An 18404-nucleotide genomic window follows, 5' to 3' on the forward strand; every position below is an offset into this window, starting at 1 on the left:
ACACACACACACACACACACACACACACACACACACACACACACACACACACACACACGGAGTACTGTCCAAAACTCACTACCTATCATTTCTTCATATTTTGCTTCCAGGTGGTCAGACCTTATTGTAATTTTTAAGCTGGTCTTAATCAATAGTTCTCCAGATTTCTGAAGCTCTTTCAAAGTTTTTCATTTCATTTCACTAATTTTTCAGTCCAGTCCTTGTACCTGACCATTTTCATGCCATTTAACCCTGATCTATGAGTTATAAATCTAATTCAACATAGCAAAGAATACATTTAAATTGTACATTTAGGCATTTTGTTAGTAGCAGTCAATTGTTTTCCTTAATCAAATCTACAAAAAAAGCCAACGATAACAGTTTGACAGGCATGAAATGGTACTTTTGCACCAACAATGTGATTCCTAAAAGATATATTCGTTAAAAAAAACTGGGATATCTTGGCATGGTGTGCAGTATATCCTCAAAATCTCCAATGGGCAGGAAACCGGACAGGTGAAGGTCAAAAGAAGAAGTGGCAGATCTATAAATTATCTACAGCACAAATGAAAAATAAAATCAGCAAAGACCTGACAGGACCTGAGAGATGCATCTGGCCTTTCAGTCAATCTATTACTGTTCAATGAAGTAGAGGAAAATGGTCTCAGTGTAAGGGTGGCTGTCAAGAAGCCATTCTTAAGGAAGGGAAATAAGGGAGAAAAGGCTGAGGTATGCCAAGTTGCACAAGAACTGAACGGAAAATCAGCGGGAACAGGTCTTATGAAGTGATGAATTCAAATTGGAAGTTTTTGATTCACTATGTTTGAGGATATCAGGAGAGGGGCACACCATTGAGTGTCTACAGCCATCTGTTGCACATGGTTGATACTCTGTCATGGTTTCTGATTGCATTTCAGCCATAGGTGTTCGAGATCTTGTCAGCACTGACCGAAACATGAACACAGAAAGGTCATCATCATCATTTGATCCACAATGCTGTACCATCTGGAAAGCATCTGACTAGATTAGAATGACATGACAAACACACTAGAAATGCAGAAAAATCATACTTGAATAAAAACACACACAATGGAACACTATCAGTGATGGTGCATTATTGAACTACTGTGGGATCATCATGACAGAGAATGGAACAAAAGGCAGCAATATTTAAGCAGTCTTCTATTCCTGAAGAATACAAGAGGTCAGGCTATGTTGAAGAATAAAGGTGTCTGTACCAAATATTAACTTTCAAGCTTATTAGTACAAACTCTGTTTTTGCCAATGACTCAATATTTACATGCAAGTTTGCACACATCTCATCGAACCTATTCCTATTTTTCCCAGTAAAATATAAAGAACTGAAGGATGGCTCAAGACTTTTGCACAGTGTTGCAGATACACAAGTTTCCTTTTGTGTCGATATAATTTACATTTCTTATTTCCTACACATTTATTAAAAATATACTTAAAGCTATCAAGACAATAGTTATTAAAAGTAGTACATAATCAAAACCTGGTAAACTGAAAATGCAAAATAAGAAACATGCATTGTAATAATAAGTGTCACCTCAATCTACAGATTAAACCTTATTTTTTAGCAAAAGTATTTATTAAAACAGCAAACTGACTGAGCCAGCAGGAAAAAAAGATGTTTTGGCAGGATTCAGACCAGCAGTTCATACAGTTTTAAGGCACAGTGGTGTGAACACTTCATTTCTAATCTTAACGTAGTTTTAATTAAACATATAAATTACCAAAACTGATAGAAAAACACTGTTTCCATGTACCTATTTGACACATTTAATCTAAAGGTGGCATCCTCAAAAAAGGAGCTGATAATGGCGATTAGTAGAAACGATCAGACATTAGTCAAATATTACCATCTAGTGTATGATAAGATGGTTAATAAAGCATAACATGGTTACATACAGTATACATATTGTTCATATCCTGCCACAGTAGTCAGTGATAAGAGTCACAGTTACATGATAAATATATTATATCTTTAATCAGCAGCACAAAGCAGAACTTTATGCACTGGAGATTAGCAAAGTCCAAGTAAAATCCATGTTTCAGTGATGTGGTGACATGATCAGGAACATCACATGTACGTGATGTAGTTTTCAGGTACCAGGCCTGTTCTGCCATTGTATGTTGCTTGAAGCCATCCTGGTTCCACCGACGGGCACACTGCAGACACAAACAGATCAGTTAAACTCAGCAAGTCGAGACAAAGACCCTCGTAAACCACTCACATTTCATTTGATGACTTACACAGACACCCATAACCTTGCTCTCTACAACCTACAACTCAAGCTGAAGAACTGCTGTTATGTTAGGATGGCACAAACTTTACAAGATCCAGTGACCCTCATGCTAAATTTTAGTCCAGATCATGACGTTTCTAATGAACCTTTCAACAATGAACAATGAGTAATGCTTTTTAATACTCACAAAACAGCAAAGATATGTAATTAAAGTTCAATGAGCTACAATGCTGTAATGTAGGTCAATTGTGTGAGCTAGTTTTATGAATGAACAAAACACAGCTTAAAACACCCCTGAACACCTGATACTGAGATTCAGTCTGTGTAGAGATGAGCAAGAACAAACGAACAAGTCCAACAGAAGCTTCAGGTAGAAGCAGTGATGTTAGCTCGCCAATGGAACAGGCCTTACCCAATCTCGCCTAACTGATTTGTTGCATGAAATGACATCACAGTGTATGCACACTCGAGAAAACACAAAAACATCTCAATACCAGCTGGCCCGTGGAGCAGATGCCACATGTTATCCAGGTACCGATATCATTGTTATACTAGTAGTAAACAGAGCCAGTGCTCCCTCAGCGGATTTAATCTTACCATTTGAGAACAGCGCCCCCTGTGGAAAACTGAGTTCATGGCTGTGTTCTGCTTCACAGGAGTAAAGAGCTTTAGCATCCCTAAGAAAACAAAAAATAATTTAAAGTCAAAGTCAGTAAAGGGGAGTTTTTGTGTGCAAAGATGTGGCAGCTTAAAAAGTAGAGAAACCTCAAAGTTAATATACCTTCCAGTGGAACACACGTCTAACGCTGAGGAGAATATTGAACTTTCGCGCTGCGGCAGTCTCGCTGATAATCTGTCACACACAAACACAAAACTATCATCTGCGGTACGTAACTTGAAAAACATTTCCTGAGATAATTTCCATCTTTAATTGAGGGTCAATAAGTGACCAGGTCTGGGTTGAGAGCACCATCTAATAACAAGCAGCTAAACTGTTATTTTAATAATTTTAATAAATGATTCAGGCTGGTCCTCAGCCCAGACAAGAAAGAAAATACTCTAAGAAACTTTAATTTAAAGCCAACAAGCGCAATCCACAGCATTGATTGTTACTTTGAAATATTCTTTAAGCCAGCAGCTGTTTCTTCAGTCAGCCATGCAGTCTGATTTTCTCCTAAGCTTTTGGTTCAAAGGTAAAACTGTGCGGTTAGACCACCTTGATATTAAATCATTTTACAGGCACTCACAGTGATCCAGGTCTCTGATAACCATTGCTGGACACAGAGTGTTTCGAGGTCAGATCAGAGCCACAGCGGATGCGTGAACTTTTACGCATGTGCGTAGCCTCCTGTGGGTCCAGCGACATGAGACTCTGCACCGATCCGTGACAGCTTTTGTAATCTGCGACAAGCCACACAAGAAATCAGAAGCAAACAAGGGACTCGTATTTATAGTTTATCTTTAAACTACAGCTTCGACTTTGCATTTCTGCAAAAGGCTGAGCAGGTGAACAGAGTTACACACCCTCAGAGATGTGTAGGGAGGTGAGAGAGGAAGACGTGGAAAGCCGGTAGGGAAACAGTGAAGAGGAGGAGGACGATGAGGAGGAGGCAGTTCTGTAAGCAGTTCTAAGCTGCCGAGGAGAGGTAGAATCGGACACTTTGGTGTCTGTGACAGTGGCACTGGGTGCATTCCTTCCATCCACCGAATGGGTGCTTTTCAGAGAGGAGACAGACGCCACCCTCTGAACTGGTCCAGCCTCCCTGAGCGAGGAGGCGCGCTCTACTGACGAGTTCTGGGCAAAGGAGGTGGATGTGGAGGCTCTGGAGGGAGATCTTGACTCTTTCCCAGAAGCCAAGGAGTCAACTGAGTTCCTTTTGATAGACTTCTCCACAGCAGAAAGTAAAGAGGATGTGGAGGAGGAGACAGAGGACGTCTGCTGAGTTGGAGTGAGCTGAGTGGATGTCCAGGATGCAGAAGGCAGGAGGTGGGGGGAGGAGGCACTGTCTGTCGGGGGTTTCTGACCTTTACCGTTTTGTGGCAGTGAGCAAGAGGAAGCTGCAGCAGGAGAGGATTGTTTTGACGAGGGTGAGCTGGGCTCAGCAGCAGGAGAGGACGGAGGTGAGGTTTGAGACAATCCGTTCTTTTCAGAGGAGTGTGAGGACAGAGACTCCTGGCTGCCCATCGGAGTCGTGCTGGAGCTGCTACTGAATGTATCACCTAGAAGGAGAAATGGAAACAAACCCTTCAAATAAGACTTTCGAAATATTAGCCTGTCATCTCACTGTCTCACTGACTTATTCTAGTAATGCAGCTAAAACTCTTTGAAAAAAAATTCTTGGTTCATGCTTTAATACCAGATTTACCAGTAAGAACGCTCAAAATGTTTTCGACATCAGCCATAATTTAATAATGTGTGTATTTATGTTATTCATATAGCACTTTTTAAATGAGATATTAAGTGGTTTATAATTTAAAGTGAGAGGAAACTGATGGTCACCCACTTATCAATGACACTACTCCTCCACCCCTGAAAAAGAGCAATAAATTGCACTGTACATTTTAAGAAACAAACTGCAAATATGACACAAACTAAAACTCATATATGCAATTAATATTTACTGTTTGTTTTTATTTCATCAGAAGTTTAAATAAACACTCCTTTTTTGTTTAAAAAAAAGCACAATTTTCTGGCAATTATTTCATTTGGACTTTAAAGGTTAAATTTAATTCTGTGGAGATATTTTGGCATTAATGAGATGCAGTTTTTAGGAGAACGGGTGTCAACTTACAGATACGGTCTTTTAAAAACAAAATAATTTGCAAACACTGCAAACAACTGATTGGATCCATAAAAATGAGAGGCATTCTTCTATTATCTTCTCTCGAAGCAGCAGAAAATGGATATGTAGTTGCTTCCATTTGTATTTGAGCAAAATGTTTGACTTCATGTGTTTAGATACTGAGACTCACTGTCATTGTCTGCCAGGCAGAGAGCAGGAGGGTAAAGGCGGGCTCGTCTCTTTCCAGATGACAGACAGATGGCCTTGCTCCTGCGGGGAGTCGACCGAGAGGATGGAGCCTGAGGCAACGGCACTGACAGGTCTGGGGCCTCACTGAAGATCTAAGTGCAGAGTATACACTTACATTAAGTGTGTGTGTGTGTGTTTGTGTGTGTGCATTAAAGCGTTGGTGTACGTCTCTGTAAGCGCACCTTGTCATGGTTTTCAATAATAATCTCCACCACAATGTTCTGAAACTTGATGTTCATCATAGCAGCCACTGTCTCCTCCTGGGACCTCATCAAAGTGGGACCGAAGATCATTCCCAGGTTGGACACAGTCATCATATTTTCGTTGCTGTGAGAGGACACCCTGCACACACACAGACACACAAACAGTGGGCAGTTTTATTTATGGCAAACAAACAGGAAAAATATCAAACAAAGCATTATGAAATCAAAATGTGCATACTTAAGGAGATGGTTGGTTAAGAGGTCCAACATTGTTCTGTTTTTTTCTGGTAACTTGTGTACAAGAGCATGAATGGCTCTCACTCTGTGGTTCAGCTCATCATACCCTTTAAACAAGCACAGGGTACACAGGGAGGGATGTGATTTGCTTCTGTTTACATCACATACAATACGTGAAGTGACAGTTTCAATCTAAATACTTCTAAAATGTTGTCTCTCAGGCTGTACTCTGTAATTTAAAGAGGCGGTAAGATTTTACTTGCAGCCCTGATGAAGTCTTTATGCAGCCTGTAAGTCAGCAGTGGTTCTGCCAGGCACCTGCACACACAGAATAATAGAAATGAGAAATGTATAATTCATGAGGTGCATAACTAATAAAAAGGAGCTTTTTGCTACCTGAAGTAATCCTTGAGGCCACTAGTTATGGTCTTGGTGTCCCAGGCATCTGCCTCCAGCTGCATGTCAGAGGCAGCTGTAGAAGCTGTGAATAACAGACTTTTAAATATACCTGATAATCTTTGGAGTGGAATAAATCTTCCCTATGTACAGGAATAACAGGGCGTATCTCACCAAACACCCTCGTCATCAACCGCTGGACCTTAGAATTCACTCCTCCTGTCCTGTAGAGTCCAAGAGTTGTAATGCCTGCAGGTTTTAACATATATGTCACAATAAGCTCTCAAAAGAATTCAATTTTTCCCACATGAGCATTTTAAGGATGAGGAATACCTCTCGCTTCAACCAGCTCGATACACTTCTTAACAAATTTGAAGCCTGCCTCATTTAGAAATGCTGTAAATCACAAACACAAGATCAAGTAAATCTCTGAGGCACTCCAACACACATGCTCTAAGATGGTAATAAACAGAATTGAATACAAAGCTTTTCAGCACTTACTCTCTTCTTTTTTACTGAGCAATGATGGCAGAGTGTATATCTGAACAAAGAAGGACAAAAGGTTATTTAGTGCAAGAGCAAGAATATGAGTATAATAATATATCTAGGTGAGCTATCCTTGAAACCCCCTCCATTGGTAAGTTATTAATAGTGGATATTTTCATACAGGTTCCTTCCCATCCATTGCCTCCATCCACAGCCGTCTGTTGGCCTCTGAGAGCGCCTGCAGGGTGATCACACCCTGTCTGCAGTGAAAGGGAGGTTATTTTAGCTAAGAAAACTCCGGCAGCAAAATCTCTGTTTATTCAGTTCACAAATAATCTCTTGGTTTTGTTTTCATCTCACCTCTCCACCACCTCGATGTCGAAGCAGAAGCGTTTGTCTATTGAATCGGTCTTCCTTCGAACGCACGAGCGCAGCCTAAACATCTCTGGTGTATTGTGCACCACGCCGTTCTGTTAACAAGGAAATGTGCTTTCAGTATGTGCTATTATAGCCTAATAATGCATCTGACAAAGTTTGAGCTTTTGGTATAGTCAATAAATATTACTGCTCAATCCTTTTAGTACCATATTTGTGCTTTTGCAAGTCCTACTTTTCAGTCTTTGCCAAAATACTACAAATAAGTAGCTTTCACAGCTTCATCTTTTTGTAAATGTTTTAGTAACAAATTATTTTAGTTTTATTACACAGATTTCAAATTATTGAGTTCCTACTTGTTTTATTTGGTTTTAATTATTTGGCTCCTTTAATTTTTTAACATTCTTTTTGACTGTATTTATTCATCTTAAGCTATTTTAGTACACACTTATTTTTAATTTTTGTCTGTTATAACAAAGGCATTTTCTAACTTTTGGGATAAATAAAGTATATCTTATCTTGGTGTGTGCAGGAGGAAGGATGTTTTCAAAGCAGTGCTGGTGGACATTCAAGTAAAGAGCTGTGATGCCTAAACCTTATATGTCAGAGCTGAGCTGTCAGAAATCACAGACCACACCGAAGTAGTTTCAAAATTGGAAAGTGAGCCCAGTGCAGAAGCGTCTGATGACCATGTTTGGTAGTAAATGGGCTAAAACGTGTAAAAACACGGTGTGGGTTTCCTCACCTGTCTGCTGGCTGGTCTGATCTCTGTGTTGCTCATGGTGAACATCTTGGAGCTCCTTTCATAAGTACAGTAGTATCTGGTCCACACACTTCCCAGTGGACCTACATAATAGATAGAATACACATTTTCATGGAGCTGAACGTGAATGTTTTCAGTTTGAATGTGAGTCTAGGATCTTCTAAGAATAAGGGAGAGGACAAAGTATAAGAGTTGCATGTCTTACGTTTCTCCTGTATATACAGATATCCCTCCATGGTAAAGCAGCTGGGCGCTTTGAAGTCCTCTTCTGCAGATCTGATCCTCTTCATCAACCTCTCAACCTCGGCGCGTGTACTTTCAAAGTTATTGCGAGCCTTAATAACAAACACATGCATAATTTGTACAGGAAACCACAATAGAATGAGACTTGGTTGATGGTCATTAAGTATACAAATCTTTAAACAATGTAGTCAGGAAATGGTTTCTTCATCTAGTCTACATTACTACAAGAGTTTCTTTGCTAATCTGAGCTCATTTTCTCTTATATATTATTCAAGGCAGTGGACTGACTTTATATTTGCATTTAAAAAAAATCCAGCTTTAAAAAATAAAAAAGACACACAGGTTTTCACCTGATAGAGAAGTAGCAGTAGATATAATTTAAAAGACCTTACAAACAAACTTAAAAGTCTAAAAAAGTTTATGGGGCCCAGTACATTTTTGCAGTCTGGAAATAATTGATTAAAGAGAGCCTATTTAGATCACTTTCACTTTCATAATAGTTATATAGTGCCAGATGGATCTAAACCTTGTCTGTAAGATAATTTAATTAATGCCTAAAATGTAAATAAATCAGACAAAACACATCATAAACAAGTAAGCATTAAAGGCTCCAGAAGTTATTCAAAACATATGCAGTTAACAATCACTTACATTTTGCAGATTAAACTGAAGCTGCTGCTTATAGGGTTCAAACTCAGAGGCCAACTCGTATCCCTCATGGTAAAATGTAAACAACCCCTGAAGGAAGGCTAAAAGCTGGAGAGCAGAGGCACAGGAAAATGTTAGCTGGGGGCTTGGGAGTGAAGAGTATAATGAGAGGATTACAAAAGAATGATTGTCAGTCATCGGCTCAATCAATCCAAAATAACTTCAGCTGGAGAAAACCTCTCTATCTCTGTCTGTTGTTTGGTTTGCTGCCCTTGTTTACCTTACAACAAAGAGTTTCCTTTTCTGTCTGCCAGAAAAATCTCAGTGCAGGAAGTGCTGTTACAGCAACAGGAAGTGGGCTCTACTGATATGTATCATTAAACATGTTTATCACTGGGCAAACACTCCGTGTAATGTATACTTTTCAGAAAACGACTTTCTTTTTACTTTAAAACTGAAATTTTATAACTTGATGTTTATGACACAGAAGAGACTCATTACTTAATATTTTCCTGCGATGTCGCACTGGTGACTAGGTTTTCCCTCTACTGATCAGAGCAAAAAGTAAAGTGTGAACTGGCAACTCGACACAGGAAGCAAATACCTGATAATGATTTCATCGTGTTTTTCGTGTTACGAAAAGTGAAATTTCTATGGCACTTGTGTTATGTGAACTCACCGGCTCTACAAATTCAAACTTCTTTCTCTCCTGCACTTCTTGGATCTTGAAGACATACTGGAGAGACGCATCATAAAAAATCTGCCTGTCTTTACTCATCTGTGAGTCAGCCTGCAACAGATACAGCAGAAACACCACACAGTGTTTAGTGTATTTAATGTTTACGCTTTATTTATATGTAACAACTTATGTAGAGTTTTACCTCTTGCAGCTGGGACTCCTTCTTTTTGGAAGACAGACTGAGGTGTTTCTCCAGGACAGAGTAGTACCGTTCTGTTTCTTTGTCAAATTGCTTCTTTTCCTCCTGAAAAGAGTGAGGGATCCACAGACTTAAATAAATAAATAAATACATTTAAATCTGCCAATAAAACGCATACAGTTTACCTTTTAGATAACACAAATGTGTCACACATGGACTTTTACATCTCTGTTAGCAGGGCTGAACGTCTTAACATAACACATAACAGATGTGCCGTGGCCAGAGACGAAACAAGCATAAGTTACAGTATTTTATTCTTTTAATGTTTTCTTTTTACTTAAACCAGAAACTATTATTTTAATTGTATTAATTTCAATTGTAATTGTATAATTGTATAAAGTTAACAAGAAGATTATCTTGGTCATTTTGAGGTTTAGACTGTTTGCTAGATATCCAGATCGGCAGCACAAGGATGCTGGAGCCTATTCCCACTGACACTGCATGAAAAGCAAGCACATGCACTGCATAAGTACTGCACAAATACACCGCTTTTGACTGAATTCAGAAATGCCATAAAGCTAATACACAGCATACAAAATGGAAACAAGAATAATGCAAAATTATTTTTTTGCAAGTAATTAAAATATAGTTTTTTTTATAAATGTAATTTCCAATGTAATTTGTGACTTTTTGCTGTAAAATGTAAATAAAGAATGTCTGTTCAGTTGTTCAAATTGAGGAACTGAACAGACTTAAGTGTTGTTCAGACTTAAGTGGGTTTTATACTTTCCACATCTGCGAATCTTCTTGGGTGTCTGTGAATTTCAATTACAATGCACCAACTACATATGCGCGTAGGCAGTGCAGTTTAAAGAAGTATAACTGGAATGATTACTCAGTCGTTGGGTCTCCAGTGGTCCGTGTATAATCGAGGCTTTAAAATATCTCATCATCTACATCTCTCCATGCTACCCTGTCGCACCTGGAGCACCAGGGGAGCTACACACGCCTCCTCTTTATTGACTTTAGCTCTGCCTTTAACACCATCCTTCCTCACAGCTGGTGTGCAAGCTGTTAACCCTAGGAGTCCCATATTCCACCTGTCTATGGATTAAGGACTTTCTGACAAACCGTACACAAAGGGTTACGGTGGGCCCCCGCATCTCCTTTTTTTAAAAATCAGTCTTTTGTAATTATATTTTAACTTTTTCTCTTGACACCACAGGCTAAAACTTTATCATACAAAGTAGAAGCTATATATGAACATATTCCAGAAACACCACCATCTTCTCTGGGCTAACGCTTATTTGAAATGGACTGAGGCAAAGCAGAAAACTGCTCTGTGGTCAGACTAAAGCGGAGACACACCTTTATCTGGTTTGTTATCAGTGCTCAGCTCAAAAGTTTGAATCTCCTGGGGTGCGTCAGTGCCTGTGAAATTAACAGCTTACACATCTTAAAAGGGGCCGTCAATGCTGAAGGTTTTACAGCAACTTGTGCTCCCATCCAGATTGTCTTTTCAGTGAAGGCCTTGGATATTTCAGCAAGACAATGCCAACTACTCAACCAGTATGGCTTCACAGTAGAAAAGTCTTGCAGTCCAGACCTTTCAGCAGCTGAAAACATTTGGACATTATGAAATAAAAAAATATGGGGCTGTTGAGCAGCTTTAACTGGTTATATTTGCAAATCACTGCGTTTTTGTTTCAATTTCTCACATCGTCCTAACTTCTTATGTAATTTGTTTTATTCTACAGATAAAAGTTAGGCAGTCACTAAAGTTTTGAGTTTATCCTGCTGGAACTGTGAGTTTCAGTAGCACATTTTTTGGAAGAGACACACTAAAAATAGTTACGATAACATCTCTTTTACAAAAACAGCTGTAGCTCTCAATGCCACACGTGTATCTCTATTCTCTGAGAAGTGACTACTGGCATTTCTCACGCAAACACCTGCAACATTTCAGGCTGAGGAGTTACTTCCAGTAATACAAAGAAGTGAGCTTTGATTTCATTTTCAGGACTAGTAATCGACCACGTGATGCTGCTATCTACATCCTTATTTTTCACTGAAAAAGAAAAGAGGAAACCAAAAAATAGATAAAACTGGATTATACAACTCGAGACAGCTGCTGAAACCAGACACCAAACTCATTTTTTGTTTACACTGTCTGTCTGAGTTCAACCATCCCTCTGTCTGTGACGTGCTCCTTTTCTTGCCCTCCCAGCGTCCGTTCCCATGACCTTGTTGCTGACACTGGACTGTGATCCATCATTTATCTCGACAAATTGGATTCTCTGATCGCTGACTAACAACCCGAGCGGGACCAGAAAGAAGCAGAGTGATCTGTCTGATCACCACCCAGAGTGCTGCATACCAAATGAAAGCAACATCCATGTTCATAATCTACTCAGCAGTGACTCTTCGATTATAAGAAGAGGAGGTATACCTTTACAGCTCCAATCTGTTCCTTCCGAAACTTCTCGAGTGGTGAGATCAAAACATCATCAGCATTTTGGATCTAAGAGATGAAAACAGAAAATGCAGTCAGCTCAGTGTGTCATAACAGTAAATATCGAGACAAGCAACATAAATAAAGCAACAGCTCCCATGAGGGCTTTAGCGTCTCACTCAAAATAGCTTTTGTCAACTGGTCAGCAGAGGCTTGCCTTTTATTATTCTGAGAGTTTTACCTTAAAACAGGCAAATTTAATTCAAAATATTTCAAATCAATATGCTAACAAGACAATCTATCGAAAACTTCACCAAATTGTTGTATAAAAGCAAATTTCTGGTTGAGATTTACTCTATTTACCTTGTCAATTGTAAACTATTTAAATGGAAATTATTGAGAACAGAGGTAGCAAGGTATGTATATTTGAGCAAAGCAAATGATCTGAATAATCAAACACCTTTTAATGCCTACACTTTACCTGCTGCTGACATAACAAAAAAAAAAACAAAGCTTAAGCTTCATCACCTTGAAGAGCTGTTCAAACATCACAGTAACACCCAGCACAAACATTTAGTTATGATTTCGTCATGCTTGGCACATACAGTACTCTGCCAAAGCCTCAAGCCATCTCACATTCCTTTATATTGTGCCAAAGCCAGACTTTCTGAAGGTCTTTTAAAGCTTTTCTTTTGACATCGGCTCCTTTTTCACACATTTGCTATCCAGTCTTTGTATCTGACCATTTGCAAAATGACAATTATCCCAAACAAACTGCATACCTGGATAGAAAACACTCAATGAAACACTATTAGTCATGGATTGGCCTCCCCACAATAATGTTGAACCTGGACTTCAACATCAACAACAACAGTGTGAGATTAGAATGGAACAAAAGGCAGCCAACATCCAAAGGATAAAAAGAAAAAATCTGATTGTCCTTCGAGAAGCCTGTAGAATTGTTCCTGAAGACTACTTGAAGAAAGAAAGCTTGCCAAAGAGAATTCAGGCCTTGTTGAAGAATAAAGTTGCTCGGTGGTGATATCCAATTTTGACTATAAGGTTTGTCAGAAATGCCCTTTTTTTTTTGCTTTATACAATGTATTCCTGTTGTCCTAGAAAAAGATAAAGACATGAGGGGTGGCTCAAGACTTTTGCACATCACTCTGTTTAAAAACACTAGAGATAAAACTGTTTTTTTGCCAGTAGTCATTGAAATACTGCAAACCAAAGAGCTCTGATGCAAAGTATTTCACAAAATATTGGCCAACACTGGCCTGTTTCATCAGAAAAATTACAGTAAAACTGCTGTAACATTTCTGCTGGTTGAGTTGCTGCAGTATGTATGAGAAACTTGTGAGTGAGAGGCTGTGGTACAGAGGGGTTATCAGAACTGAGGACTCTGGTGTTTACATTAGGTCTCTGCCCTCTTTAGTCAGGAGTCTATATATTGCAAATGTCGGTCAAATCTTACTTTGTTCTGTCTCAGTTGATTTAAGCATCAGACTATAAATATACCCCCACTCCCACATCATGACTCCACTTTCACTTTGACTTTCGTGCTGCCCTAATACCCCAAAAGAGATCTGGTTTCTTATTACATTCAGCTGGATGAAAGTGAAATCTAAGAGACTGAAGTCCATTGTCAGGTCACAATAATGGTCTTTTCAGGTTGGACGGGTAGGTATTTCAGAGGAACTCATTTGCTGGAATTTCCCTTAAACATAATAATGATAATAATGATGTTGTTAGAAGGGTTGGAGTAGTGCCACATTAAGTGGAAAAGCATGCAATCGAAATGCGTGCACACACATACACACTCACAAAGAGAAATTGGCAGTCAAACACACACACACAGGACCCTTATATGGACTTTCCCAGGCACTGGGGCTGTGCTCACGCTCACAGGGGAATTGGCAGAATAGGTTCCACATGGTGCCTCTGTAACCAGACCGTGCTCACAACCACAAAGACACACACATGAGGTTGCATACTATGCACATACATTGCACATGCGCACAGGTTTGCCTTCACACAGACTGTGCCAGACTCGAGTCACCCTGAAACAAAGACCTCTGACTGATGGAGGTTCTCTGAGTCAAAGACATTTCCCAAATTGCCATGGTGCACAAAGTGCTGTCGGTAAAACGTATTCACTAAAAAAAAAAGGTGTGAATCAGACTTGTGGGAACTGGACTGAAGTAGGAGCTCGAGGAAGTGACAGTGGCTAAGAATGAGTTGAGCTTTTAAACAGAAATCCTGTACATAGTAACTAATGACTTAAATCTTAATCAGTAATGGTAAATAAACATGTTTTTTTTTGTCCAATTGGGCTGGTGAAAAAGTTGTGAACACATTTACAGTCACATATTGGGTTGATCATTAGCATTCATTTGAAACTGCTTTCTAGCCTCCTGGTGATCCTATTTTTAATATTTACTCCTTTTTTGGTCAGTGTATAGTAGTTAGTAAGGTAATGTACAGTGAGATGGTTTCAGCTCGGCCAAAATGACACTGAGAAAGAACTGAGAGGGAACCAAAACAGGCTAGTTTCAGTTCTCTCGTGATAAAGTTCTGCAGACCTGAAGGAAGCCTCAGATTCAAGTGGTATTTTTTCCCTTTCATGCTGCCACAGTATTTTCAAATTCTTACTATTAAAAAAATAATTACAGGTGCTTAAAGATGGGATGCACTTGCTGCTTTCTGCTGCTCAACAGGAGCCATAGAGTGCGAACACATTTCTGGTTGGTTTAGACTTTGGTGATAGCAGTTTGGTTAATTTTTTTAAGAGATGAGCATAGTCAGCCAGAGAAAGATGACAGGTATAAATATCTACAAGAACAAACATCCTACGGTTAGTTATCAATGTATCAAACTGCTACCAAGTCTGTATTTCTACGCACCCACACTCAAATACAATCACACATTTTCTTACCAGACGTTTTCTCTCCTCTTCCATGGTGCTTAAGAGCTGAGAGAACTCCTTTAAAGACTGGGCTGCAAAATAAATAACACATCCCACTGCTGTAAAAGGCTTTGCATATCTTAAATATTGTGCAAGCTTGTGTAAAAAGTGGCATTTCTGTCTCACCTATATTGACCTCATCATCAGTCTCTGCATCTCCAATGCATTCAAACTGAAACTCCTGCAGAGACTGTGAGAATCGTTGTACAGCAAGAGAAAGACCTGAGGAAGACAGGTAGAAGTTCATTACGTCAACTAAAGCATTGTTAACAGCTGGATTACGGGTAACATCTTTAACTTAGCCTGTTTAGCTTTTTGCACAAGTTGCCATCAGCGGCCACCTGAAATGCTCCCTTTGTTCTACAGGTTGCAGGGAAAAATCACTTATTCCATCCTGTAATAAACCATTAATATATTTCCCTACAAGTCTCTTCAAGTGTGATGTAAATGAAGTGTCACACCCTGCAACAATCTCCTGTGTGTTTACGTGTCCAAACAACACTCCAATAATAGAGTTTAATACCACAGTTTATTCTCTAAGGCACACAAAATACTTGGCTGCATTCTGTCATTAACACACCCTGAGATTGTTGTGCAGGGCAGCCGTGCAGACTGCATTCATGCAGAAAAATGTGCTTAATGTGCTTATTCTGATGAGGGTTTGTTTGGTGTCAAATAACTTGCTTTTGACTGGTTTTCAGGTTATTTCACATCTTTGTGGTCACAGAGCAGTCAAACACCTTGTGTGTTTAAGGTGACCCCCTCGTGTTCCCTCAATCTTACAATTCAACACTGTTAGGCACACACTTTTTCCAAAGTATGGCTTTTTACTTAGAGGCTGCACCAAAAGACATCATTTCATCAAGGTTCTCCTGAAGTTAACATGTGGAAATCACCACAATAACACAAACATTGGAGACTTTTGTGAAGTATAAACACAATAAAATATACAACTACAATAAAGACTCGAAAACCCTTAATAACTGTGTAAAACTAGTGGTAGGTGATTCTCAAGAGGGTTTTTTTTTCAGCTCAAAATGAGATGTGCCATTTCATGGATGAACTAAAACCTAGATTATTATCAGAGAAATCATCCTCTGAACAGTTAACAACAGTTTTAAAGGCTGCTGGGATTTATTTTTTTTAAGAGAGAGAGGATGCATGAGAGTAAGACATCTAATGCAAAAAAGTACACATATTTACTTAGCAAGAGATTTGGAAAACATTCAAATAAAATATATCTCTCTTTCACTGATTTACTCTCAGCATTGGTAATATGTCCCACATTGTCCCACACAAGCATACTTCTTGTCCTATATTTACTGTTTTTGAAGTCTGGTCATGCTTCTTTTAACAGAGGTTAAAACTCCAGCAACACTTGTGGTATTATTGCTTCACCCTGGTGAAAGCTGCAAGCTGAAATGTGGTGATCAAACAATAAAATTGAAGCTTCAGCCTCTTTAGACTTCATGTTCTTCTTCATCCAGTTCGGAAGTAGGTAAGGTTTTCTGACAAACCTCTACCTTGTTTTGACCTTGTGTGTATACAGCTGGCAGCGGCAGGTGATGACCTCAGCCAACAGGTGAGCCAAAACCCCCACCCCCCACCTTAATCAAACACTACAAACAACAAGGAGGTATATGCTGTTTGAAAGCTGTCATCAGGACAAGAATATGGCACTCAGTCAGTAACCCAGCCATGTGCCTTTATACTGTCAAATGAAGGTGTCAAAATTAATAAACACACAGTCATTAACGCGATCTTTGGGGGCTGACCTGTACTATGTAAGGTTATTTGATGGTGAATGCCATGAGACTGAGCAACCTTCTTTAAGACTTGCTTTGCATAGCATTTGCGTGTTTCAGTTATTTCCAACCATTTAATAAACACAAGGTATTCTGGGGCTGGCGTTTAAAAAAAATTGTATTCAGGAAAAACCCCAAATGTGATAATAATAAAGATTCATATGTGCAAAAATGTGAATATTTCCAGTTTTCCTCTGTTTTAAAGAAATTGAGAGTTTAGTGCCTTTAGGTTTAGTACTAATACCCAAGCAAAACAAGCTAAATTAACATTCTTCTGCCACTTAAAAAAAAAAAACCCACTGTTTATAGAAAAAAAAAATCAAAAACATCACTGATATAGTTAATGTGGACATGGTCTTTTTATATATTTTCAGTAATCTAGCCGAAATCAGGTAACACCCAATAGTAGCTTGGTGGGTGGAGGTTAGGCGGTGGTCCTGCTGTTTTGGGCCCTCAAGGCAGTTGTCAGCTGTTTGCTGCTTTCTGCTAGTTAAAACCTGTATGTAACAGCAGACTACAATATTGTAAAGGTGACCTACATCAACAAATTAAGGTGAACAAATATTATTAATTACTAACTCGCGCAATAGCTGCTGTGTATATCACAGACCTACACTGTGCATAACACTGTAACTACCTTCCAAACTGTCCTGCTCATACTACACACACAAATGAAAAATGAGACACTCAAGGTTCAAGTCCCTACAGTGGTTCTGTTTGGAATGATACCCAGAGGACTTCCCTTTGGATCAGGTTGCATAAATCACTGCAAACTGTAAAGCACATTCGCTCCCAAGAATTAGCTATTAATCAGCGCGTACTTACTTTTAAGGGCAGATATGAGCATGTTTCCATCTTTGATGAGGTCTTTTATGAACCTGTTGGTTCGCTCCAACTCTATTTCATGGCACTGCAGCCGCTCTCTGAAATCCGGGCTGTCCAGGAAAGAATCACTGAACTCCAGCGTCGGCAGACCCATCGCTAGATTAATACACGCCGCTAATTACGAGAGAACAACAGCACGACGCCTTCTCTGCCTCCTCGGCGAGACACCAAACGGTGTTTCAGTGTGCTCCGAGCAAATTTCTCAGAAATTTCCTCCAGCTACTCTTTTTCATGCCTTTCTTACTTTTTTCCCAGCAGAACTTCCGGACACAAGAACACAACAGAGTCTCTGATAGAGAAGGCTTGGCTAAGCTATACAACGAGCTCCATGCAGCTTCTCTCCAGCCTTCGTACTGTCGCTACTTTCATATAAGGCGTCGCGCTGACTTCTTATTTACTTATTAGGTGAAGCAAAGCGGACTTACGGCCGTGCAGAGTAACTAACAGGGCTTAATGTTGGTCGCACCAAAGAAAGAAGTCGGCAAAGACTGGCTAACTTTGTCTACGGACGGATCCTAGTCTTGTTACTATGGGAACGGGAGACTCCTGCTGGCGCGTGCTGAAATTGGTGGAAAACTTGGCAAAGAATACAAATGGGCCGATAACTGTGTGATCCACAGGTTTTTAACAATATAAACACCAGCGGCAGCAACAACAACAATAATTTTAATAATAGAAAATACTCGCGCAAATTTTTAAATAAATTATTTTCCTATTAATAAATACTTAAATAACACAACAGCTCAAATTAAAGTCCTGAAAATCT

At 39.3% G+C, this 18404-nt stretch overlaps 1 protein-coding gene across 1 annotated transcript; it reads right to left on the reverse strand.

Annotated features, from left to right (window-relative positions):
• Positions 1–98: 98 nt before the first annotated feature.
• LOC102294526 (rho GTPase-activating protein 42) lies at positions 99–18182 on the reverse strand. Its single transcript, XM_005945348.3, has 24 exons — positions 17579–18182; positions 15075–15170; positions 14919–14980; positions 11981–12052; positions 9535–9636; positions 9333–9443; positions 8657–8761; positions 7968–8097; positions 7745–7845; positions 6985–7094; positions 6806–6884; positions 6640–6679; positions 6472–6534; positions 6313–6387; positions 6139–6223; positions 6002–6060; positions 5744–5849; positions 5485–5644; positions 5244–5394; positions 3795–4490; positions 3518–3671; positions 3052–3123; positions 2868–2947; positions 99–2193 (listed from the first exon to the last, which is right to left on the reverse strand). The coding sequence occupies exons 1-24, from the start codon at positions 17730–17732 to the stop codon at positions 2105–2107; spliced, it is 2952 nt and encodes a 983-aa protein (XP_005945410.1). The 5' UTR covers positions 17733–18182; the 3' UTR covers positions 99–2104.
• Between the last annotated feature and the right edge of the window lie 222 nt (positions 18183–18404).

Source organism: Haplochromis burtoni, unplaced genomic scaffold (genome assembly GCF_018398535.1).
Source record: "Haplochromis burtoni strain Fernald_Lab_line unplaced genomic scaffold, NCSU_Asbu1 Contig_447, whole genome shotgun sequence".
NCBI classification, from domain to species: Eukaryota; Metazoa; Chordata; class Actinopteri; order Cichliformes; family Cichlidae; genus Haplochromis; species Haplochromis burtoni.

What these genes read in the sequence shown, in the direction of transcription:
- LOC102294526 (XM_005945348.3), bottom strand. Translation starts at nt 17,732, where the DNA reads ATGGGTCTGCCGACGCTGGAGTTCAGTGATTCTTTCCTGGACAGCCCG. An exon ending in AGTTTGAATTTGTAGAGCCG is followed by an intron (nt 8,762 to 9,332) that starts GTGAGTTCACAT and finishes TCTGCTCTCCAG; the next exon opens with CTTTTAGCCTTCCTTCAGGG. An exon ending in CTCCCTACACATCTCTGAGG is followed by an intron (nt 3,672 to 3,794) that starts GTGTGTAACTCT and finishes GGCTTGTCGCAG; the next exon opens with ATTACAAAAGCTGTCACGGA.